Here is a 25,297-nt window from a genome sequence, read left to right as displayed (position 1 = left end):
CTGATCTGTTTAATTCACGAGGCATCAACTATTATCTCTTAAATTACCTTCTGTCTGAGATAACGTAATACCTATATTTCTGCGATATTAATATGTCAACTAAGGATTTATTACACTGTGACGAAACAATAGATTCAGTAGTATTGTATATAATTATTTAAACTATAAGTACAATTGGACGTAGTTTTATCAATTAGACGGAATTCTTATCAGTGATACAAAATTAAATATATTTTTAGGTATTATTTAGATTATTACTATTTAGATACTATTTAAATTTGATAAAATTTTAGAAATAATTAAAAAAATTTCAATATACATTTTGTTTATTATTTAATTGTAATATATATTCTTTCTTATTATTTTCCTAATATAGCTAGATCGAGAAATATTTTTAAACCGAGTCTGCTTATCTACGTCCAATTCATTAATAGTTTCTGATACTAATTGATTTTATAGCGCATTATTATTTGACATACCTGAATTTAATTCCCTCACAAGCGTCGACATGGCATTAGTAACGCTGTCGGCAGCTACCAGTAAGTCATTTCTTAAGGATCGGCCCAAGCTATTATTGGCACTGCTGGAACCGCTTCCTGGTAAGCTGTTTGTCCTGAACGCAGACCTGACATCGAAAATCTCTATTTTCTTGGCGCGAAGCAATTTCCAAATGATAATTATTTTTTAAACAAATTGCAGCATGCAACTTTTATTGCGCAAGCGTTATCATTCCGTTTAATCATAATTCTTACACATTCAATTCACTACTCGCAATATCAAGACATACAAGCGGCATCTACAAAGTTTTAAATTAAAATTAGCAAATTATCGAGATTAATATATGATAATAATATATGATAATAATATACATGCACGATATCTCTCGGGAAGCTATATTTATTAGATTTTCTAATGTAACGAGATGCTAATAAAATATATCAATATGGCGAAATTGTACAGATATCGCAAATATGCTTTGTCTTTAAGTATTTGCCGCGCGTTTGATTGTTATACATTACTTGCAGGACAGTATATTTACATATCGCAACGCATGAGAAATACAAAATAACAATGTTTAAAGGGTGGATGATGTTTTACACAAGCTTAGCAGAAAAGAAGGATTGGATAGATAATTCATACGCGTCAAACTTATATCCAACGCATCAATAATTGTTCTTACAGGATAGCTGCTTTTGTACTGTACATAAATGATACATTTAAGATGACTAACAATGACAGCAGAAGAACTAAAAGATATATCTAGATATATAATAACAAACTTACATCAAACTTAATATATAACTTAAAAAAAAAATATTAAAACAGGATATTAAAAGCAATATGATATGATGTACAAATATCTCTACTATATATACTTAGGTCGATATATATATATATATATATATATATATATATATATATATATATAGATCTGACGATTTAAGTAACGTTTCACGAGATACTCATTTCCTCATACTTATTTCGCGCTAGTACCATATTGTTCTTAATACTAGCTTAATCAGAGAAATATCTCATCGCTTATAATTGCATGCAGGAGAGAATTTAGGACTTTTTTAACTAATTGTGAAAAAATTAGTATATAGTGTGCAATAATGTCTCTATATCGGTCGCTACAATAATATTGAGGAGAAATTAATCTTTTAAACATAATCGGAAAGGGAGGGAGGGGTAGATATATATTTCACATACAAGTGATGAATCTGATTTTCGAGCGTTTGACATTGGTAAATTGACTTTATCTTATAGTACGTACAATTACTCGTTTAGTTAGTCGATATAATAATTTAAAGAGATTAAATTCAACGAGACGCGTATAACGTACTATTTTCAATATGTGTGGAAGTGATATTTTATATTATATATTATTGGTGAATATCAATAATTAATATTGATTTAGTTCTATTATTTAATTATATGCTCGTATAATTAGAATATATTCTTAACGCACGTGGAATGTATAGATTTCTAAAGTCCGTTTAGAAATCTATTTAAATGGATTTTGACAAATTTTGACTATGTATAGTATAATCGTTCAATGTATGGATCGCGTGTATAATTATGTATCACGCGTAAATTGCAATATTTTCTATTTAATATGTTCTTTGCTGCTTTTGCATTAGAAGATTCCCTTTTTATAATGTATTCTCTCTTTGTACATGCTTGCCTACCTTACATCGCCGCCAACGCACGACAGACTATCTGGAATAGGATTCTGTATCGTGCCAAGGATAGCATTGCCTTGTACATTAGCCACAGTCGTTGTCGGAACGGGACTTTGATAGCTCTGGGACATTTGTTGCGACGCTTGCTGCTGTTGTTGCTGCTGCTGCTGCTGTTGCTGTTGTTGTTGAGGCGTTGTAGACAACGGGCCACCAGGAGTCGGTGGTGCCGATCTGCTGCTCGGAATAACACCAGGTGGCAAAGGCGGCGACTTCGTACTTCGTGGTGAACTGTTTGGCGTTGATCGTGGAGATGCTTGGTGATTCTGTTGAGATTGTGTTACATTATTGATCGAGTTCCACATTATCATGAAAATGATGTAAAAATAATGGCTTTGTCTTTTTATAAATCTTATAATTCTTATAAATCTCTTAAATTTTTATAATATACATTTAATTGATTTTTTTTTCAATTTCTTTAGAGATGATGAAGCGAATTGAATTAGAGGAGAGTTAATTTTTTAATTGGCATTTAAAGAAACTGTGCAAGAGAATAATTGTATTCATAAAGATACCTTCAACATTTTCATTAATCCCTCCAGCTGTACCATCAATTGTCTTCTGGAATCTTGCAATGTTGCTAGATGCGTCTCCAATTCGTCCTTCCTCTGTCTCAAAGCTCGCAATTCAGACATTAACGCCGGATTTTCTAGACCCGCGGCTTCTATTTCTTGTTGCCTTCTATAGCGAAAATAGAGTTTTTTGAGAAATTTTACGATACGATATAACATCAAGAAGTGAAATATATCATGATCTCATATTAGCACATAATAATATTTCACTCCACTTCCACTCCACTTGTCTTATTATTAGCGATGTAATGTGTGATTTATGTAGTATGTTAGTATATGAATCTAATGAATATATTAATCCGCGCGAGAAAAATGAATTATAAGTATATAATCGATATTAATGAATTTGTTTTTTTTGTTTTATGAATAATTTTTTTATCGATGTCAATCAGTAATATGTGTTGTTTCTCTTTGTTTTAGCACAAGCTATTGCAACCAAAGTGACACAAAGCGAAACAGAACGTTCTGAACATGCGTGATCCTAGGATGGGTCAACAGGATGAAATCGAGGTTTAGGCTTGATATAAAGGAATATAAACGACACAGGTATACCTTAACCTTGCTATCTCGCGCATTATCTCCTTGTTCTTCGCCTCTAATTGCGATATAAGTTCACGTTGCGCTCGTGACGCATCTAACGACGCCAGATTCGCATCTGACGGTGCTCTCCCCTGTAATCAGAAATTATCACACGTGAAACGATTTGCAGCGCGACATTGTCAGTGATATTTTGAATAACATCATACTTACTGCTTGATCTGCCTGGGACATTCTGGACGTAGTACGAGGCTGTTAACGAGGCAGTTATGATAAAATTAATTAGAGCTGGCCATGAGTCGCGAAATGGCATAACGCACACTTTAATTGGCTTTCGCAAATTTAACGGATTAAAATAGTAATAGCAATTTACTCGCATTTTAACGTTTAAATAAAATTACACCGCGTTGCTGTGTAAGACAGTAAGCACAAAATGAATATAAAATGTATATAAATGTTAAAAAGTTAAAGGACTTACCATAGTCCTAGCTTCTTGTGCCAACCTTTGTGCATATCGTGCTATTAATTTATGTTCATCGTCCAGTCTTGAACTGTCCATACTGGACGATACACAAAAGAATAAGTAAAGCATGGCGTCTGGCACGCAAATGGCAAAGGCAAATAAATTGTGCATAAATAAAAATCTCGGTCAAGCTTACCTCCTCAAGGTCGAACGACTGTCCACTGAGCCTGAATCAAACGGAGCCATAAATCCTGGATCTGGAAAACCGTTGTGAGATGGTAAAGGTGATGGTGGACTGAAATGTAATGAAATATAGTTTATTTAAATTGTAAAATCACACTGAGAGACAATGATTAAAAAATTATAAATAGAATGATAAAAATGCTAACACTATATGCGATAAATCCAATGTCTTCTCGGGCTGTTCTGGGAACCGCGGTAAACTGTTCTTCCCCTTTTCGGGAACGCATCTGAAGCTCTTTCGCAAAGAATGGCCAATCTGTTTGCTCGGTGATTTCTATGAATGAGAATTAAAAATCGTCAAAGATTAAAAATAATGCAAAATTAAAAAATTTAAAAAAAAAAATTGAAATAGTAAATAATACATACAAAGCTACTATATTCTCTCGTTTCGTGATCATTGTTATGTGTTCCCGAAACTTTACCACGCCAGAAACAATCTTGACATAGCTGATATGAATGGCACTTTTGACATCTATACCGGAACCCGGTGAAATTCTCTTTGTGACACGCGTCGCACATGATAGGATGGGCCACTAAAAATACGGAGAATTAAAATCTGTTTTATTTTATTTAACTTTAACCAGCTTATTATGATCTCGAGCAGTTACCTGTTTCCACGGCTGCCATTCTGTGATACAACGGTAACCAAATTAAGCAATGCGGTCCAGGATCCGACATGAGCGTATCCAGAAAGTCGTTTACAGTAACTTTAGAATTCTGCCACATACAACACATTATCCATTTCATTACTTTATCGATATATTAAAGTGATTTGCATACAATATTGCGTACATACCGCAGGAAAAATAGAGTTAGCGAGACCATCCGAATATCCGAACGAAGGAGACTCATAGACCGCTGCGGTTAAAGCTAAAACTTCTTTCAGATAATCGGCGAACCTCCAGTGTATCATGTGTCCATTACTGTCAGATATTTGCGAATATATATCTAAAAAAAAAATTCGTTAATAAATTTGTTCAGTGATCGATTAAGAAATTAAAGAAATTATTTGCGACTTACATCGAAATTTATCCATGAGTTTTCCCGCGCATAATGTGGCGAGGGCTACTTTCACGGAGAATACAGATATTTTATTATTTTCTCTGAAAAAAAAAATAAAATAAATATGATTTAATCAGATATCAAACAATAACGCCAGAAGCGAGAAAATAATGTATTTTTTTTAAATATAATGAAATATATTGATTTATCTAACATATGCCATTTTACATAAAAAATTCACATAATTTTTCATTTTATTCAATATGACTGCAAAAGACCAAGAACCTTCATAAAAATTAATAAGAAAATCATTAAGTATCATTAAGTATCATTAAGTATTTTCATAAGTATACCCGCTAGTATAAGCAGCCAATAGCCAGTTCATTAGCAACGCTGTAGTTGCGTCGACTTTGGATTGTTGTGACACCGGGACCCTCTTGTTCAACGCATGAAACAAGGAAGACAGTAGTGTTTCGAGTCTGGATACTCCTAGTGTGCTCGACGGCTCTAACGTATTCAGACCATTCTCTCGAAATGCTTCAATCACGTTCCATATGTCGACGTTGTGCACTGTATACAATTATGCATCGATCATTACAAAGGTATTTAACATTTATTAGGTATTTAACATTTTATCTTTTAATATTTTTGATAAGATTAATTAATATGAGTATGAATATTTCATTTTTTTAAATTCTGATGACGTTAAAAGACTTCTAATTAGATGTATTAGTATAGTTGGACATTAGTATAGAGAAGCTATGAGAAAATTAACATTTCATAGTTAATAATTCTAAAGTGTACGCGCGCGCGCGCGCGCGTGTGTGTGAGACTGATAAACAGACTAATTCTCACTACTTACGTCTATTGTGTATACTTACGATGCACTTTTTTCTGTATAAATCTTAGCTTGCAGGCAGTACGATATGATGCAAATCGAATGGTATCAAAGTTTTGTTGTCGCATCTCCTGTAGAAGCTGCAAACGACTCGTCTCGCCACTACTCCCATTTCCTGATCCACCCGCGCCTTCTTCTGCCATTTTCACTGCGAAAAATGAACGAATGATGTATTTATATTTTAATTAATTATTATATTGTAATTATATTTTAATTAATGTATTTCTATGTTAAATCTTTTTTTCTTTCATTCATACCGAATATTGTTTCATAACGAACAATATAATCTTATACTTGAGATTGATTTGAGATCATTTCTTTTTAAAGAAGTGGTAAATTTACGCATTGTATAAAGATAAGCGAAAATCGAATAATAAATAGTAGATGACAGCCAATTATATCATGCATTTTTCAACAAATGTTCTGTGAAACGAACAATTTTGCGCCAACATTTTAAGGGAGATAAACAAAACGAGATGTTATTATGTGCCTCCTGCTAGAATAATAATAGCTTTTACTTGTTGAAATTAATCGCATTTTTTAGCAGCATCATGCAGATATAAACACAACACAGCCCTAATATCACTTAAATTTTCTTCTTTTAATTTCAATCATTTCAAACGACAATTTTATCTTAATTGGAGTACTCCATATAATATGTATAGCAACTAACGAAGCTGCGTTCTTAATTCATCTGGTAAAGAACGTCATGCATCATGGTGAACACGAGAATGAAACTCTTGTCATCAGTTGAAGGATGGAGAGAAAACTAATTAGTAATGATTAGAGTATATATGCAATGTATTCATCTTATGAAAACAACCACGATTTGGTGTGATATATTAACGAATGGAAATTTTCCGGACTTTGTTCGGAGGTGTATATGTGCAGAATTGAAAACTAAAATATTTTTCATAAAAATATTTTTAAAATACAAAAGATATATGTACATACAGAGTGCTTTTTATATCTCTCAAATATTTATATTAACTGTTTATATGTACTCGCTAATTATGACTATCTTTATCTATGATCCAATTAAATTGATAATAAGCAATTTTAATTCTTCAATAATAAAATGATCCAACATATTAATAAAGTGGTGAAATTTTTTATACATCATTTTCATTAGAATGTTTAAAAAGTAGGCAATTGATATTTTTTCTTTTTAAAATATTTGAAAATTATATTGTAATATTAAAAACAAAATTAGAGATCATTAGATATGTCATTATTTATTTTGCTTGTGATTTTGATGTTTACAGTATTTTTTGGCACGTGAGTTCTTTAATATATTCTCTTCTATTGCAATTTTTTTATAGAATTGGATTTTTGTGAAAATTATACTTTCGGAAAAAGGTTAATTCAAGATCGTTCAACTGTGACAGCGTAATCCGCTTTATACGATTGACCTAGTTAGTAAACGTCGATATCCGAAGATGTAATTGATTTAAACCCGACTGTTCATCACTCAAGGGGGTTTATTTTTTTTCGGTCACTAATTTCTTACTCTTTCTTATATCGCTTGCAATTGACACTTTAAATTAACCAATATACGAATCTCAAAAACTTATTCAAGATAGTTCAATCTTTACAATATTATTAATTGAAATTAATTTTCAGGCAAAATAATAACTTCTTACTCATGAAATAATTTTAATAATAAAAAAAATAATTTTTTTTTCAATTTTCAATAACCAAAATATCTAAACGTTTGAAATCCTTTTTTAGAGAAATAATTGTTTATTTAATTAAAATTGTTTATTATATTAATGTAATATATCATTGTTTACATTTAACATTTTCATGTATACTCTTTAACAGATTACAGGAAAATAAACTGGAGTACTAATAATACACTCCATTTTCTCGAAATATAACATCGAGTGTCGTATTGTTTAATCGTTCTTAATAATTGATCGAGATTGCAACGGAATAGACTGATCAGGAAGCAATGAGGTAATATCGGCTGATAGGTTCAACGGAATGAGGGGACTAAACGCGGATGCCTAAGTTTGAATCAATACGATAAGTGAGCCAGGTGGGGGAACGTAAGATCGGTCAAAGAAACAGTAGGAACGGTCGGGAAAGGAACGCCAGGTGTATTTGAAGGAACGCAGGAAATGGGGCGACTAAAAGGCGCGGCCAATTTCATTTCTCGTTAGAAGAAATTTTGATCGTGGCTGATTTGGAATAAATCGAAACGCTCTCGACAACGCTCGTGGCAAACGAAACCAATGCAATTTCATTCGACATCGATATATGTAATGTATATTGAAGTACTTTTATGTAAACTTTGTTTATATATATATCCGTTAACCATATGTTTAATTGGTGACATAAAACTTTTAACGAGCTTTGGAATTGTATCACAGCATTCTCTCGTCTGTTCTTTCATTATCTTTTTGTACTTTGTTCTTACTCTTCAAATCTCTATCGAATATGTATTTATTTTATTTTCAGACAGAAAGTACGTATAACATGTGATGCAACTCAAAAAGAATAGACCAGAAATTTCCATATGCGATTTACGCGGGATAATTTTATAAGTACGCGCATGCGCAGTTTAAAAAAGTATTTGAAGATTTCTTCTAGCATAGCATCTTCTCGACAATTAATTTTGTCATCTAATTACGGTATATATAATCAGCTTATAAAGATGCACAGTTTGCATATCGAGATTTAGTATCAAATAGATATCAATCAACGTCAATAAATATCAATATTTTCGTTTCTTATATCAGTGCAGCATTTGGTATAAAGAATCTATCTTTTGATTTAATTCGTTTAATTTGACTTTCTTTTCGTATTAGTCACAAATGCGCTTAATTTTTCCAATCGATTTTAAAATTAAATAGCATCGATAAACAATTTTTTTGCCATTTGGTTAATCATTAATAATTCAATATTTATGAAATCGTCAATTAACATAATTTCTAAATCTGGCGTAAATTAAAGCGTATGCATCTACATGAATTTGGAATAGGTAGAAACGAAAATATTTTACTCAAATTATAATTATTAAAATTATATTTATTCAAATTATAATTATACATTATTTTATAAAATATTTTATTCAAATTTTCAGAATCAATTCATTTTCAATATTTTCTTAATATTTTGGATCGATATTGCAGGACAAATATTTGAAATGCAGTTTTAAGTAGCTCAAAATAGTGAACAAAAAAATCCTGCCAAATTTTAATTAATTTTATTATCGCACTTTTTTTTTCACTTATCATAAACCCATTACATCGATGATATTTGTTACAATCAGATTCGCTTAAAATTCTCTTTAGTCGCATTAATTTTCTTTATACAAAGAAAAAATTTTGACGAATATACACTCCAATGCTTAGGAAAAAAAATGGCAAATATCTACGGGAAAAAACTAAAGGCAAAAATGCAGACTTGCAATCATACAGAATAGCTTTATGAAAGTATACAGGCACCTAACCTGTTCTACCAGTCGACTCTCACTCGTCCGTCTACCTCCACCTACCTGAGGCGCTCGCTGCGCGCGTGTCTCGAGCGAGAAAAAAAGGGTACGGACGGGGGCGTGGAGTCGTCGTTCCGTCTTCGTCGAAGGTCTCCCTCGTACCCTCTTATCGCTCCCACCTCGCCATTGAATCGCCAGACGAAACGAGTCGGGATAGTAATCGTTCGAGCGATTAATCTCGCGGCACGCGATTAGCCCGGACGGGGACTCGCGCGAGAGAACTGTTGTCGGTCACGGGAACAGTTTTCGTCGTGCGTGACACGTACGTCTCGCTTCCCGGGCAGGTCGATGTACGCTCGGGACACGCGCGCGAACGGGGTCTTGTACGAGCAACGCTCGTCGAGTTCTCGGAACGTACGTGGCCGAGATGACGTTCGCCGAGACAACGTCGCGATAAACAAGCCCGTCCGTTCACGTCCGTCGATCCCCGAGCTGACACACGTCGCGAATTCCGCGGCCATCACTGGCCACCGCCACCGCTGATTCTCGGCGACCCGTTGGGGGCGCCGACGACGCCGCCGCCACCGTGAATGCGAGAACGGTGAATCGGACCGCAGCGATGCGCGGGACAACTTCGAAATTTCCCTCGGGAATTCGCAATCGAGGTAAATCGTGCGTATCAAAAATAAGTTTTTTATTAAATGGTACATACGTATATATACATACATCGTAGTCGATGTTGCGATCATCACTTAATCGTAATTAAAAGAAAAATGATCGTTATATCGTGGCAGTGATTTATAAAGGGATCTATGCGCAGATTGGACAACAATTTAGGTTAACTATAATTTAAATACTTGTATTAAAAATATCGAATTATCTTACTTATATTACTTTTTTCCGCTTTCTGCGTTAAAATTTTCTTTCCTCACGATATTCGTTATTGATCAAGGACCTTTCTCGTTGCCGCGAGTGTAGTGTAGATAATTGCTGCTAGGATAATTACAGAATTCGCAAAATCCGGGTGGTCCTTGTGCTCCTGGCGCTCCTCCGACACCGGGAATACCTGTAAATCGCATAGAATATATTATACGTAAAGTGATTACATACATTATTATGAAAATATCATTAATAAGAGTTTTAAAATATATTATTTAAAATATATTATAAAATATATATTATAATTATTTAAAATATAATTATTATAATTATTTAAAATATATTATAAAATATATATTATAGAATATATATTATAGAATATATATTATAGAATCTATTATATGTAAAGTGATTACATACATTATTATGAAAATATCATTAATGAAAGTTTTAATTATTTTGTAAACTAATTAAAAAAATTTTATTTTAAGCTTATTAAATTCTTCTACCTGGTCTGCCTCGCTCGCCTTTGTCACCTTGTCTTCCAGGTAAACCAATGCCGTCGATACCAGGTGGCCCTGTTATAAAAAAAATGTTATAACAGTAAGAAGAAAGCAATAGAAATATTATTTTGCAGCCATTAAACAAAAAAGTTGTAATCTTTTATTGCTAATGATAATGCTGTTTTACCAGGAGGACCTATCGGACCAGGTGGACCTTCTGAACCGACTCCCTCGAGACCTTTATCCCCTTTTTCTCCACGTTCTCCAGATGGCCCCTGTGGTCCAATGGGACCCTGTGGACCCGGTAAACCGACGAATCCACGTTCTCCCGGCAAACCAGGTGAGCCCGGATCACCTAAATACGATTGAAAATGGAATTAATTAAAATCAAGAAATTTTGGGAAGTGATAAACATATACACTTGAAAAAAATGTGTCGTGCATTAATTTTTACTTGTAGGATATATCCACATCTTTCTATCTTTTTTTATAAGACGGTTTAATATAATTGTGTATTATGATAAAAAAACCGAAAATAAAAATCAAAGATGAAAGAACAATAAAATGTAAAATAAAAAAAAAGAATTTATATATAAATATATATATATAAATGATGCATAAAGTATACATTGCTTTAAAAATGCATAAAGTATACATTGCATAAAGTATACATTGCTTTAAAAAATAAACTTGTTTTAAAATACGTTAAAGCATTATAACTGTTATGAAATTATTAGTTAAATTACTCAAATTTTTCGCATGCGTACAGTGAAAGTTTTTTCAAATGGACTACTTTCCAGACATTCCAGGATGCGTTATTTCGAGCGGTAGATACCTGGAATGCCATGTTTTCCGACTCGACCGGGACGGCCGTGTCGAGCCGGCCCCGGCAGCCCGGGTAGTCCTCGTAGACCTTCTGTTAATTCTTTGAGCCTCTCTATGACACATGCCAGGATATAATTATTTTTATAGGTGTAAGGACGACATTAATCCGTCGATATCGAATCATCGATATTGTTAAGTGCATCGTATAATGAATCACATCATTCACATGTGCTATAGTTCTATATGAAGACAATAATGCGACAATTATGATATACTTCAAGCTTTTAAATGAATGTTACAGCTATGACAGCGATATTCGTTGTTGCTTGCCAAATGTTCCTTCTCGAGTTAGGATCCTAGCGTTCCACTTATTATGTCCAAGTTTTATCTATAAACTAACAAGAAAATCTACGTAGCTGATTTTTAATGCGATTAATATTGTGTCATAGGTAAGTGATAAGCGTAAAGGATTGGTAACCCTGACTGGATCATATACCTGGACGACCTTGAGGACCAGGTAATCCAGGACGGCCCGGACGATTTCGACCGGGCGGACCAGGTGGGCCCTGCATGAGTGCTGCTATTTCGGTCATCTGTTCTGTATGTACGTAGGTAATAATAAGAAAAACTATTACAACATAATTCGTGGAGTACATATTACTGAGTATGTGATGTCATCGCAAATTTTTGACTTACGCGTGAAGGATATAGATACCTGAGATAGTTGAGATAAAATTATTTCAATTAAAGTTAACCAAAGTTTAAATGATTCTACTTTTAAAACAAGAACGAAAGGAATTGATAATCGAAGGATCATTTAAACTTCAGTAAATTTTAATTAATATTTACAACAACTGCAATAAACAATAATTTTTAACGACAAATAAAAATCACCTCTTAGTACGCTGGCGCAAATATCACGAATTTCCGCTTCGCTAATACTGTGGCCCGGCAGACCTTGAAGTCCTGGTGATCCCATTTGACCTCTATTTCCAGGTAATCCTTGCAATCCAGGTGCTCCGTCTTTGCCGGGTATTCCAGGCGGACCTACTTGACCCTCTGGTCCTCGTTCCCCAGGGGCTCCCCTTTCACCTGGCTAATTTATTCTGATTTAAGTTCTTTTATCTTTAATTAATCGAATCTGGGAGGTTAGGCTTGATTCTAGACAAAATACTTACTACTCCTGGAGAGCCCGATGGACCTCTAGGTCCCTGGACACCGGGATTACCAATGCTATCAAAGTTATTGTTTGGAATTGAAGGACCAGGAGATCCTGGAGGTCCTGGCGGACCTGGTGGCCCGGATAAACCAGGTTTTCCTTCCAATCCTGGTATGCCTGGTATACCCGGCGGGCCCATTAAACCCTAAAAATATATAAATTAATTTTTATGTTTCGCAAAATTCCGCAATTACCTAAGCCACTACTCAATAAGTACAGCAAAAATTAGTGAAAAGCTAATATTATTAATCTCCACTATTGTGTTATTGTGTTTATTGTTATGTTATATCGACGATCTAAAATACTATGCATAATGACATGATAATGACGAAAAATCATACTTTTTAAATAATCAGATAAAGAAGATTGCAATAAAATTTTACGAAAAGCTAAAGAAAATAGCAAATATTTCTTTTAATTTTATGAACAGAAGATTGAATAGCTGTTATAAATGTTAGAAGTAAAGGTGGAAATATCTCAATAAATGATTGAGAAATGAATTGTATTTTTGATTACTGTTGTACAAGATTCGTTTTGATCATTTTTACCAAACTTCCTGGTAGGCCACGAGATCCGATAGGACCTTGTTCACCTTGTTGTCCCTTGCTGCCTTTTGGACCTGATTTTCCATCGAATCCTGGCGGTCCCGGTTTTCCTGCGACTCCTTCTAAACCTCGCAATCCTGGGGAACCTGGTTCTCCACGTGAGCCTGGAGATCCCTTATCGCAGTGATGTTCATGAGAGTGAATATTCATGAAAGACTGCATTATTTTACGTAACAAAAAATTAATAATATATATAAACAAAATAATAAAATACCTGCAGTCCTGGTAATCCTGGAAGTCCATCTTTTCCTATTTCTCCGGGTGGTCCTGGAAAACCTATTGATCCGACTTCTCCTTTCTCACCGGGAAGACCATCTTCGCCAGGAGGACCAACAGGTCCTTCAGGACCAGGTGGTCCCGGTATTATATTATTATCCGTCAATCCGAGTATGCCTTGAAAAATAAAAATAAATATTTTAAATTATTATAATATTTATAAATGAAATATAAAATGAAAGAAAGAATTTTATTATTCGTGTACAATTCTTTTATTCAATCTCCGATAAATTAATTGCAAACCATCTCGTCCACGTTCTCCGATATCACCCTTCGGACCTCTTTGGCCTGGTGAACCAGGAGGCCCTGATAATCCTGGTAATCCTGGAGGACCTGATGGTCCCGGCGGTCCTGTTGGACCAGGAGGGCCTGGTGGTCCTGGAATACTAGGAACATCTGTAAATACAACGTTTCCTGCGGGTCCAGGGAAACCAGGAATTCCCGGAGGGCCGGGAGGACCTGGTGCGCCGTCATGACCGCGAATTCCGTCTAATCCCTTGTCTCCAAGTTCACCTAAAATATTGTTCAATTTTTTACGTGACAATTAACGTCAAAAATATTTTTGTTAATATTTTCACACGAGTCAAGCATATATTTAGTACTAAATATATATTTCGCGTACTGTATAAATAAATATATCTTAAAAACTATTTTAGTAATAAAACTTTTTTTCTTATTGTGCTCAATTAATTTTGATTCTTGAGTTACGTATAATCGAATGTAATCACAATTTATACGAACATTGCTACGAATTGCGATAAATTGATTTACAATGATTGCGAATGAACGTATCTGGGTCAACGTCGATACATGGAATATGTCGCCTCATGTATCGTCTGAATCGTTTAATAGTCGCTATTAGAATCATGACATTTTACAATTTGCGCAATACAATCCACTCTTAAAAATATTAATGAAAAAATCATAAACATGAAACATAGACAATTCGAATTAATATCAACAAGAAAAGTTGCCATCTTATCATTTATTAATTTATCAGCTTTGAACAATTGATTGAATATATGTGCACTCCTTAAAAATAAATTAATATCATGAATAAATACATATACATGGAGCGTTACATTGTAAAGTTGTTACATTCATTTTGGTATTCAGATTAGATAACTAATTGATTTAGGTATTGTAATATAATGGTGATCACATATTTTAATCAAGCATTTGTTTTGTAATATTTTTATATTTCATCATTTTTTTCACAAAATTATATGATTAAATAAATCTTACTGTGATTTCTAAGATCGGATTATATCGTTCAATGTTGTACGAGTGCATTTAATCTATTTCAATTGAATGCTTAATATGATGTTCTCTTTTCAGTTTCTCTTACAATAACATGTCGTACCTTTCTCACCCGGTTGTCCTTGAGCACCGTCATTTCCTCGTTCACCTTTAACTCCTTTTTCTCCCGGAGGACCTATCAAGCGTGATAAATTGGTATTTCCTGGTGAACCCGGAAATCCTCGAGGACCTTGATCTCCTTTCAAACCCGGAAACCCCATATCACCCTATCAAAAATTTCACTTTCTTGTCGCTCTATTCTTATTATAAAAAATTTTTTCTAAGTCAGATCCTCCTTTTCTTTCCCTTTTTTTTCTCATTATAAAATTAAAAGTAAAAATACATACCCTTTCTCCACGATCACCTTTTCGTCCTGGTAATCCTGGTAAACCCGGTGGCCCCATAGATCCGATCGATCCTTTGGGGCCTTGCAATCCTGGAAAACCTCTGGCACCAGTATTACCAGGGGCTCCCTGACGACGTATATCTCTTATAAGCCTCATACATACATATGCTTGACTATATTTATGATAGAATATAGTCAAGCATATGTATGTAAATAATAATAATATACCGTTTTTCCTTGTTCTCCTGGCGGTCCAGGTAAGCCTGATACACCAATTCCTGGTACTCCGGGAAAGTTGTGTTGATGGCGGGATCCCTGAGAGATATAAAATTTCTTTTTCAACGATTTTAAACATGATTAGATAATCGCGAAAGTGAGATTTTAACTAATGTGATATTTAATTGAAAAAGTTATATTGTATATTAAACTCATATGAGTTTATTAATGATCTCATATAAATATTCTAATTTATATTTTATTTTCGATACTAAAAACAAACTTCTTTTCGTGGTTTGATAAATATTTAATAGATATAAATTTGGAGGAAACTTACATTTGTATTTGTATTATTGAATCCTTGTAGGCAGACTCTTTCGCAAGGAGGTTTCATTTGAAGTGAAGCGGCTAAGTTTTTCTACAAACAAGTTAATATTATATAATCAAATTTTGCGAAATTGTAAAATCTTGTTAAAATATATCTACCGGTAATTCCTCGCATGTTTCTCTCTCTAGTCTCGCAGGATCGCAGTTTAGGATCATCCATTGCATGTCGATCTAACGGTAGTGCGGATAGATATTCAATCTTGGAATGTTATATCTAATGTTTTATTAATTTTTTGATTATAACTTTAAATATATTGTATTAGTAAAGGAAATTATTATTTCATATATATATATTTCTTTTTTTCTTTTCGTTACGTACTTTTTATATATGATGATATCTTTATTTGTTAAGATGCTGACATTATTATATGTGCATCATTCTAAATGTGGGCCAGAGAGTCTAATATTAAATTCAGTTCTTGTCCTACTGACAATTTTAGCCTCGTTCTGCGTAAGCTGTTATTAATTAAGTAACAGGCTACTTAATTGTGACGTTAGCTCTGAAAGATGGGCATTCCTCGCAATGACATAATAGCGATGTAATTTGTAGATGTTAGATATGTATACATGCAAGCTCATCTTTAAATTATAGTTGTATCGAAATTTATTAAAATATCTTTATGGCAATAGAATCAAATTGCTATATTAAATAGTGCATCAAATTACTATATTAATCAAGCTTCACAAATGCATCTAGAGATGTTAACAAAACTTACCGGTACAGTGACTTTACTGTTATTCATTTTGGCTATCGATATGTCTCCATCCACATTAATTGATCTGCGTGGTTTTAGTTCTTCCGTACCAATGTATTCGCAATCAACTTTAAGTACTAATTTATCCTTGAATACTCCGAAATTTATTTTGTGCCAACTCTTGTCGAATATCTATTAAAAAAAAGTATATATATATATATATATATCTTTTTAACGTTACTATCAAATGACGCAAGTTGTAATTATGTTTCCACTTAAACTTATTTAATAAAAAATAATTATGATCTAGGAAGGAGCGGAATAAATAAGTTTTAATCTATTAAAAAAAAGTATATATATATCTTTTTAATGTTACTATCAAATGACGCAAGTTGTAATTATGTTTTCACTTAAACTTATTTAATAAAAAACAATTATGATCTAGGAAGGAGCGGAATAAATAAGTTTTAATTCTAAATCAGACCTCGAAATTTCATCGCATGAATGCACGCTATTCAACACATATTAAGTGCCTACAATAGCGATATTTTTATCGATCAAAGGACTCGGAGCGCATCGAGTTTTATTGATTCATCAATTGTATAACGCAATCTTTTTCTGCCATTTGCGTGATTTTTAACGATGAGAATTTCTCAAGTGATATTTTGCGCAAGATACGGCTCATCGCGAATTGTACATCTGCAGCATATAAGCACGACAATATAATTAACGCGTTCATTTTTATAAAGTTCGTCACGTATCTCATGCGCTAGCTTGATGACGTGATGATTCTGTGTTCACAACACGATAAAACTTGATTGATTAAATTGTTTTAGATTTCTATCCCCCTCTTCTCCCTCTCTTTCTTTCTCTCTGAACGATACTTTTAAGAGCGAGTCACTCAATGGGATTCGTGATGGTGTATATTTTCCAAATGCAATTACTTTCGGAAAAGTTTAATTTTAAAATCCTTGATTCAGGAATATAATTTTTAATTTAATACTTTACCAACACATTTTGTTTTCGTTGAAGAAAACATAATTTTAATAATTGTTATGTGTGTTTTGCATGTAACTAGAGTTATCGAAAATTTATAACTCAAACAATTCTCTATGATTTTTTTTTATTGCTCTATTTCTTTAGCAATATCAAGTGTTTCTTTAATTTTAAGAATATGGAATCGTTACATATACAACAATGCGTGATATGAATTATTTTAGAACAATGATAAACCTAACTCCCCAATACACTCACGCGATCATTCACGAAAGAGACTGTTTGTAATTTTCCTTCGTCATTAATCAGTGAAAAATCCAACGTCTGTTTCTTAGGATTCATTGTGATGAGAAATTGAGCTTCACCTCTTGCGTCTACGATCTTAATGATATGCCAAGCATATTTTGGTGATTTTCTAGCTCTCAATGTATATACCAAAGAAAATTCCTCTGGAAGTCCAGTAGGTGTAATATTCCTGAAAAAAAACTCAAATATAAAAAATATATATATTGCTTGGTATTTTGCTAATCAATATTTTGAAATAGTGTAGAAGATGATAATAGATCAAATAATCAATTGTCAATTGTGAGAGAGAGATTGACGGAAATTGCAGAAATGATACTTTACACAAACATACACACCCATACATATATAATACATACATAGTTGTATATAATTATACACACATATACATATATAATTCGTTAAGTTAGGATAGTTAGGATAAACGATTTATTTTGATTTAGTTCAAATACTCGAATCATCAGCCTTTAAAGATGCTGATTATGCTGCTATTTCTACGTGAGTTAATTTGAATACTTCGTCGGAAGGGTGACATCAGTATCTTTCTCCAACCGATATGCCGTTTGCATACGACTGCTGCCTCGGACTTTCGTCATGCCGCTATAACGAGCATTCAGCAGATCCAATTGCAACTTGCTGATGAAGTCAAAGGTTTGTAGATCGTCCTCGCCAGGCTTATAACCGTTGCATAATCCGTGTTTGATAGCACTTTCTCTCACAACGTGCTCTATCAGAAAAATTTGAGACTCATACAAACAATCCATATCGATTTAATTCTATATCGATCCAATGGAACTTACGAGCATAAGTTATATGTACTATCATAAACATCCATGTTTGCAAATTCATTTGTCGGAATTGAATAAATCTGAAACGTTAAAAATAATAATTGACAGGCTGAATAATTAAACAAAAGTATAGAAAATAATTATATTTATATTAATAAATATATATATATATATATATATAATATATATATATATATATATATATATATATATACATACATACATATACAATTTAAATATATTTTTACATATATAATTTAATATATTTTTACATATATATTTAAATATAATTTGATACTAAATGTTTATTATAAACGTTTATGATTTAATAAAATTACATTAAAATAGATACTCAAATATAATTCTACAATAGCTAATGTCTGATTATATATTTGGAAAATTTCAAGAATTTCTGAATTAAATTAATAATTTTAATTAAAAATTTAAATTTTTAAAAACAGAACAATATTAATAGGAATAGAGAAAGTTAGAAGTAGCTTTGACATTAAAAATTGTTAGGACAGTTGCATAACATATTTTAAAGATATTTTGATAAATGGCTTTTTCTTGTTACGGATTTTTTATCTATTTTTATTCAATGATAATAATTATTATATTTAAAAAAATTATGATTAGTTTAATCTCAAATTTATGTATTTCAGAAAAAATATATATAAGTAGTTATATGAATAATTATATAATTATATAATAAATATGTAAGGTAATATGTATATACATATATTTACAAATATAATGTATATACATATATTTTTCTCATTGATAAAATAAATTTATATAATTACTCATATTGTTATAATTTTATTGCATATTGCTGCTAAGTCTTTAAAATTTTATAGCAAAATAAAATCGATTGACATTATTGCTAGAGTAATAAATAAAATGAATATATATTTTCCCGTAATTTTCTGAAATTTAATTAATGTATATAAATAGAATTACAACTGATTGTTTTTAAAAATTTTAATTTTTTTATGATTTTCCAATCAAAGGTTATGTGAAGTTCGTAATGTTTATTCTAGAGCGATATTTTTAGCGGATGTGACGAAGCGATAACATGCGCGATAACGTGCGATAATGTGCGAATATGATGCCTGAGAGCAGCAAAACGAATAGTACGATGAGCATTTTGCGTATGTTTTTGCGATATTTATTTATAATTTGACAATTTAATGAAGATTATGACTTAAAATCATGTTTTTTTTTAACAATTTATAATAGATAATTAATTTCGTTTGAAATAATATAATATTTAGTTGTGTTTTAGTTAAGAATATGGTTTTAGGATGTAGTCAATCAATTTTTGTAAAGTCGGAAGCCGACAAAGGAAATGAGCTAACTTTAAGCAAGCGATATTGCCAGGATAAATTTCTATTCGCCGGCAGGGAAGGATTTACACAGAGCATATTTTATATATTTAATCGTTATATAAATCGAATATGATGTAAAGTAATAGATAATAAGAATATAAAGAAGATAACTGAAACAAATAATACGTAAAAAGTTCCTTCGAATATTGAAGCTTCGTTTGAAGATTTTCGCGTAATAAGTTTGAATATTTTATCGAATATTATTTCATATGTATCACATTGATATGCATCGGTATAAGTTTGAATATTTTATCAAATATTATTTCATATGTATCACATTGATATGCATCGGAAATTTTATAATTAATAATTATTTTATTATAATTATAAATAATATATTATTATTAACTATTAATTATAAATTATTAATATTAATATTAATTTTTTTTATTTATTATTAATTATAATTCTTTAATTAAGTAACTAAAATTACATTCTATTCTATACTTATATATGTTTATAATTAAGTTTGTAAACGTAAGTAACATATAACTTGTATCAACGTTACATGCTTTGAATTATCGAATTTTGCTTCATATCGAAGAAACTGTTTTCAAGTCCTGTATGTTTACACAGTTTTTATTACGTTTGATATAATTCTGTGAAATTATGTAAAAAAAAATTGTATTTCTTATTTTTTCTCTTTCAATGTATAAAATATGAAAAGAATGTTATTAAATATTGTTAGAAATATATTAAATAGAGATAAAGAGAGAGAAAAGAGGAAAAGATAAATAAAGAGTTAGTAATATAATCAGAGTTCTGATTTAATATGATTTCCCAATTATGAGTCTTATATGAGTTTGAAATATATTAAAATAATATTATTTTATCTCAAAGAAACATTTATAATATTATAATTGTTGTTGTTGTATAGAGGAATGATTGTCTAACAACATATACTATTTTAAAAAATATATTTAATATCATGTTTGTTTAATATTAACCTACTCGGGCACATATTCGACACACACACACAATTTTATTATTTTAATCTTACTACGTTGTGTGTGTATATATGTGCAATCTGTTTTGTTTAATGTCGTAATCACACATTCGCTGATACATTATTAATATATAATATCCATTTTATTTCTCATGTTATTGACTTAAACTCTCCTCCAATTAAGTAATTCAAATTCGTATGAATATTGTACCTTATGCATGAATCTTTAACATTATCCACGTACGCATTATTATAATTCAGAAACGAGTGTAAACTCTATAATTTAAATTAAATTAATTATAATTTCGGACGATCGGTTATATTAAAACATAAAGCAACTTCGTCGATTTACTCTTATACAAGAAAAGATTGAACGATTCATCGAACGTTGTGGATAAAACAAACAATTTAACGTTCGACGAATCACTCTCAATCTCTCAATATTATTCGTTATTTCCGAAATATATACCTACAACATGTTATGAAATACCTTTCAGGCAAAAAACAAATTCGACCGTTCGGAATAACATAGACAAAACACTATCAACATGACAATTGTCTTTTGTCGTCTCAGGTCGCGTTACAGTGACCATCCGCACACGAGGTGGCGCCACATCGGAGTCAACGCGAGACCCAATGAAGTCTTATCGCTGGCAGAAGTTTATCGGTGACGAGTTTGCACGATAGTGACTGCGCTGTGCGATCGCAACTTTTCAAGAGGACGTCGACGCACGACGAAGACTGGTGGAAGAACTGCCGAAGAATAAAGATCGTCTTAAGATTCGTCAAACTTGGATGAAATGCGAGTATTCAACGACATTCAGTTGAATAAAAAAAGCTTCAGTGTTCCTCCTGGTGTGACCCTACGAGAATGCAGTGTCGTCATTATCGGAAGTACGTGCAAAATATGCGGTAGAGACTTTAAGTGTGAGAGCGACGTTTCTGTACATTCACAATGGCGACACAACGGAACTATAGGATCGTTAATTGACGATCTACACCACGATATTTATCTCGAAAACATTGGTCAGAAATGCGATATATGCGACGTGCAATTTCAAACTATCCCGGACTTAAAGAGTCACAAGCGATTGATACATAAGCATGGTACAAGATCCAAATTCAAAAAGAAGGGACGAAGAAAAGAGACAGTACGCGTGAAATTCAAACTAAACGGAATGACGACAATGGATGTGAATCTGCATCGAAAGTATTTAAAAATAGAAAATAATCTCAAATACTTCGTCGATACTGGTACGCAAACTTTGGACTCGCTCGAAATTCAGAAACATCAAGATAACTGCGCAGCGCATATCGATTTGTTTCTCTCGGACCATGTTGTGGATAACAATCATGTACAACATATACCTCATAAAGCTGCAAATCGATATATTGTAGGTAAATTCACGTCTACTAAAGGCGATGCGATAGCACGTTCTACCACTGTAGTGGGGAGAAGTCTTTCAGAGATCTCAAATACATCGTATAGGGACGTAATTCCTGATAGCAACGGTTCGTGCGAAGAATATAAAAATCATAGCGATTTTATCTCTCAAGAAAATACAGCGGACACATGGAGAAGTTTTCTTAATAATTTAGACACTTATAATAAGGAAAACTCACAAAGAAACCTAAACGAATCAAAAAGAAAAAATGTATATTGCCAAGCCGAATTTTTATCGAATGATAACAATCCTCTTACCTATCAGCGAGAGAAGTTCGACAAAACATCACTAACATCTAAACAACTCTCGGCCAACGAGATTCGTTACAATCCTACAATCAAACAATCTAATATGGCTGCAAAGGATAAAAGAAGTGCTGAATTAACAAACTCTTTAGCAAATTCTGAGGAAATAGCTATCGAGAATGAAAAAAATAAAATCTATGAAACTGCGACGAAACATTCGCTTGCTTCCTTAACTCGAAGTTTCTTTAACAAAAAAAATGAATCAATAAAAGGTAATTCGAACGTTGATGATGACATACAAGAAGTGCTACGAATAACTAGAAGAAATGTACAAAGCGATATTAATCACGAATCGCCTAATCGTACTGAAAGAGAAATATTGGTACAAAATACTGGTAATAAACCGCTTATGTACAGCGTTCCCATACAGCGGGAATCGGCTATTTGCCCAGAAAAATGCAATGCTGGATTTACAACAAATTTTGAACCATCTGATTATCCAGCATTTACGACCGTAACCGAAAGTAGTTATCAGTTTTTGGTAAATGCGTTCAATAAAAAACTAGGTATTTATCTGGAAGATATGCATCATTTCGGAATTAGCTATTACGATGAACTAGCGGAAATTAATAACAACAACTTAGAAGATTACGCGATATATGCTCATCAAGGATTTTTCAAATCACGGATGCAAGCAGAAGAGCCGTAATACACCAATGGATTAAAAGCGAATGGCAATGAAGTAGCTGTGTTAAATTGAGAGTATGTGGCAAAAACTTATTGTTGTATGTTAAATGTGACACGATTATAAATCATAATCTTCTCAAGGCCAAAACAGCGAGTGGGCCAACATATTATTTTTTTCTTTATTGCTCCTTTTTCTAAATTAAAAAAAGCATTAGTTAAAATAATATTATATATTTTATATATACGTATATATAATTATTAATTTGTGCAATTAACAAAAGAAAGCAAACTTTTCGCTATCGTTTTTCTGTTACCATTGTCTTTCCTTATCTTATAAGTTACAAAATGATACTGTGTAAGGATATACATATAAATATAATGATATAGTAATTTTTTGAGTATAAATTTTAATCCAAATGTAATTATATACTAATTTTAATTCTGATAAAAAAACTCCTTCTCTCTTTCTCGGCCTCTTTCTTTCTCGTTAGAGAGAAAGAATCTACAATCTGAGATATATAAAAATATTTCACAATATTTTTGTTGATTGTAAAGATCTGTCAATTTAAGTAATTCACAAATATTAATTTCGATTACTTCTTAAAATTGCAAAAATTAGTAAAACTTAAAAAAATTTTACCAATTTTTCTAAATATTATTAATTAAAAACATTTAAAGATAAGGGAGAATAAAGGTAAAAATTACACTTTTACTAAAATAGAAAGTGTTCTACATATTACATGTATAATACTTGCATTTTGTTTTAACTTTTGAGTGTATTGTCAATTATTATTATCGTTATACATGTCGTTAAAACAAGCTGTTTTATAAATAATGCGTATAAATATTAATCGGTTAATTTGTTTGCGTTAGAAATTGACGATTATAGTCGTCTAATACCATCCCGTACATTGATACTCTTATTATATATATATATATATATGTACTATTAAATATATTTTTTTTATTTATTATATAAAATTTTGTATGTTACAAAATTTAAAAAAATGGATATATTAGAAAACGCTTCCGAAAATTAATCGTTTTCAGAACACTTCTCTTTTGTTTTAGTCTATCTTTATCATAATATTTCATGTAACACTATTTGTATTTGTATAGTTATACACTATTTGTATAGTTTTTTCTTTTTCCAAGGATAATGATTCTCTGCCAAAATGTCGTTTTCCTTAGTACTAAGGTATATTAATCGATACCTTTATTTTTTTTAAAGGAAGATATAAAAACATATAATGTTTAACAATTTTTTAAATATATCTTTTCTACATGTTTGTAATAAATATTTGTTGAAAATATCAAACTCTATGCTTTTTTCTCATTAGAAAGCTATTATAAACATGTTTGAGTTAATAATAAGCTATATGGCAAATTTTACAAATAAGAATTTAATTAAGATTAAATTTGCATTAAAAATTATGTATTATATAGCAATTTCGCATGTGAAAAACGTCTATTTATTATCGTGTTACCGCGTGATCTTGTTCCTCTCGTTATGGATATCACGTGTGCGAGTTCGACACACGAGTCACGATAAACGTGATGAGAAGGATGCTATTTGCTGCTATTTTAAGTATGCAACATACAGCACGTATGCAAGTTTTTGCTTTCTTTCGAAACCTGACACGCGTTACTTTTCGTCGTTCCGCCACGTGGTCTCGCAAAGCTGAATCGTACTCGCGGGACACAGAATACAACGCGATGCATGCAACAGTCGTATGCTAACTGATAAGCTCGCCGGATTGGACCCCTCCACCACGTTGAAAGACCCTCTCAAGTAGGAGACCGAGTCCTATGAGTTGCAAAAGGAGAGAAGAGACAGTCGCTGCAACCATTGAGAC

General features: G+C 32.1%; 4 protein-coding genes and 1 long non-coding RNA gene across 17 annotated transcripts in view; 3 read left to right on the top strand and 2 right to left on the bottom strand.

The window, feature by feature from the left end:
- Positions 1 to 3,376, top strand: part of LOC105247957 (E3 ubiquitin-protein ligase TRAIP) — an 11,809-nt gene extending 8,433 nt beyond the window's left edge. Inside the window, exon 6 of the mRNA XM_011252432.3 lies at positions 3,233 to 3,376. Coding sequence (XP_011250734.1) covers positions 3,233 to 3,291 — 59 coding nt within the window. The 3' untranslated portion in view covers positions 3,292 to 3,376. The remainder of the gene's footprint in view (positions 1 to 3,232) is intronic.
- The window catches only part of LOC105247958 (dystrobrevin beta), a 13,693-nt gene extending 3,769 nt beyond the window's left edge, over positions 1 to 9,924 (bottom strand). For 2 of the 5 annotated variants that reach the window (XR_003123485.1, XM_011252437.3), the window contains exons 1-15: positions 9,458 to 9,923; positions 5,939 to 6,103; positions 5,411 to 5,627; positions 5,076 to 5,158; positions 4,852 to 5,003; positions 4,664 to 4,772; positions 4,422 to 4,588; positions 4,202 to 4,329; positions 4,009 to 4,107; positions 3,828 to 3,909; positions 3,563 to 3,601; positions 3,365 to 3,483; positions 2,756 to 2,921; positions 2,190 to 2,506; positions 480 to 625 (exon numbers count right to left, since the gene is read on the bottom strand). Coding sequence is in view for 4 of the 5 variants with exons in the window: in XM_011252437.3 (XP_011250739.1) it covers positions 480 to 625; positions 2,190 to 2,506; positions 2,756 to 2,921; positions 3,365 to 3,483; positions 3,563 to 3,601; positions 3,828 to 3,909; positions 4,009 to 4,107; positions 4,202 to 4,329; positions 4,422 to 4,588; positions 4,664 to 4,772; positions 4,852 to 5,003; positions 5,076 to 5,158; positions 5,411 to 5,627; positions 5,939 to 6,098 (1,984 nt within the window). In the remaining variant the exon portion in view is untranslated. Of the gene's footprint in view, positions 1 to 479; positions 626 to 2,189; positions 2,507 to 2,755; positions 2,922 to 3,364; positions 3,484 to 3,562; positions 3,602 to 3,827; positions 3,910 to 4,008; positions 4,108 to 4,201; positions 4,330 to 4,421; positions 4,589 to 4,663; positions 4,773 to 4,851; positions 5,004 to 5,075; positions 5,159 to 5,410; positions 5,628 to 5,938; positions 6,104 to 6,628; positions 6,648 to 9,457 lie in introns of those variants that run through there. The other 3 variants (XM_011252436.3, XM_011252434.3, XM_011252435.3) reach the window with 3 other exon arrangements.
- Positions 9,917 to 12,170, top strand: LOC105247960. Its single transcript, XR_003123492.1, has 4 exons — positions 9,917 to 10,059; positions 10,765 to 10,876; positions 10,967 to 11,116; positions 12,050 to 12,170. It is a non-coding gene; the product is annotated as an uncharacterized LOC105247960 (long non-coding RNA).
- On the bottom strand, positions 10,104 to 25,297 carry LOC105247961 (collagen alpha-5(IV) chain). 9 transcript variants are annotated; one of them, XM_011252441.3, is made up of 19 exons: positions 24,921 to 25,297; positions 18,743 to 18,810; positions 18,459 to 18,669; positions 17,898 to 18,114; positions 16,665 to 16,835; positions 16,048 to 16,119; positions 15,899 to 15,979; positions 15,574 to 15,660; positions 15,347 to 15,472; positions 15,064 to 15,226; positions 13,944 to 14,213; positions 13,639 to 13,817; positions 13,368 to 13,538; positions 12,779 to 12,964; positions 12,495 to 12,696; positions 12,097 to 12,198; positions 10,964 to 11,131; positions 10,783 to 10,851; positions 10,104 to 10,460 (listed from the first exon to the last, which is right to left on the bottom strand). In XM_011252441.3, the coding sequence occupies exons 2-19, from the start codon at positions 18,789 to 18,791 to the stop codon at positions 10,342 to 10,344; spliced, it is 2,643 nt and encodes an 880-aa protein (XP_011250743.1). In that variant the 5' UTR covers positions 18,792 to 18,810; positions 24,921 to 25,297; the 3' UTR covers positions 10,104 to 10,341. The 9 variants fall into 9 exon arrangements, with proteins under 9 accessions (XP_011250743.1, XP_011250744.1, XP_011250745.1 ...); XM_011252442.3 differs by having other exon boundaries at positions 24,929 to 25,297; XM_011252443.2 differs by lacking the exon at positions 24,921 to 25,297 and adding an exon at positions 21,555 to 21,625.
- LOC105247962 lies at positions 18,451 to 23,624 on the top strand. The gene is made up of 2 exons (XM_011252447.2): positions 18,451 to 18,593; positions 21,639 to 23,624. The coding sequence occupies exon 2, from the start codon at positions 21,865 to 21,867 to the stop codon at positions 23,461 to 23,463; it is 1,599 nt and encodes a 532-aa protein (XP_011250749.1). The 5' UTR covers positions 18,451 to 18,593; positions 21,639 to 21,864; the 3' UTR covers positions 23,464 to 23,624.

Source organism: Camponotus floridanus, unplaced genomic scaffold (genome assembly GCF_003227725.1).
Source record: "Camponotus floridanus strain SB8 unplaced genomic scaffold, Cflo_v7.5 scaffold11, whole genome shotgun sequence".
Taxonomy (NCBI): domain Eukaryota; kingdom Metazoa; phylum Arthropoda; class Insecta; order Hymenoptera; family Formicidae; genus Camponotus; species Camponotus floridanus.
This window is presented reverse-complemented; position numbering and strand designations above follow the sequence as displayed.

Bases quoted from the DNA above. Each gene is read 5' to 3' on its own strand.
- LOC105247961 (XM_011252440.3), bottom strand. The intron at 18,670-18,742 runs GTAAGTTCCATT...TTTTTCTGATAG, and splicing joins AGTACATATAACTTATGCTC to AGCACGTTGTGAGAGAAAGT. The intron at 13,539-13,638 runs GTATTTTATTAT...CACTGCGATAAG, and splicing joins CAGGATTACCAGGACTGCAG to GGATCTCCAGGCTCACGTGG.
- LOC105247962 (XM_011252447.2), top strand. From the start codon at position 21,865: ATGCGAGTATTCAACGACATTCAGTTGAATAAAAAAAGCTTCAGTGTT.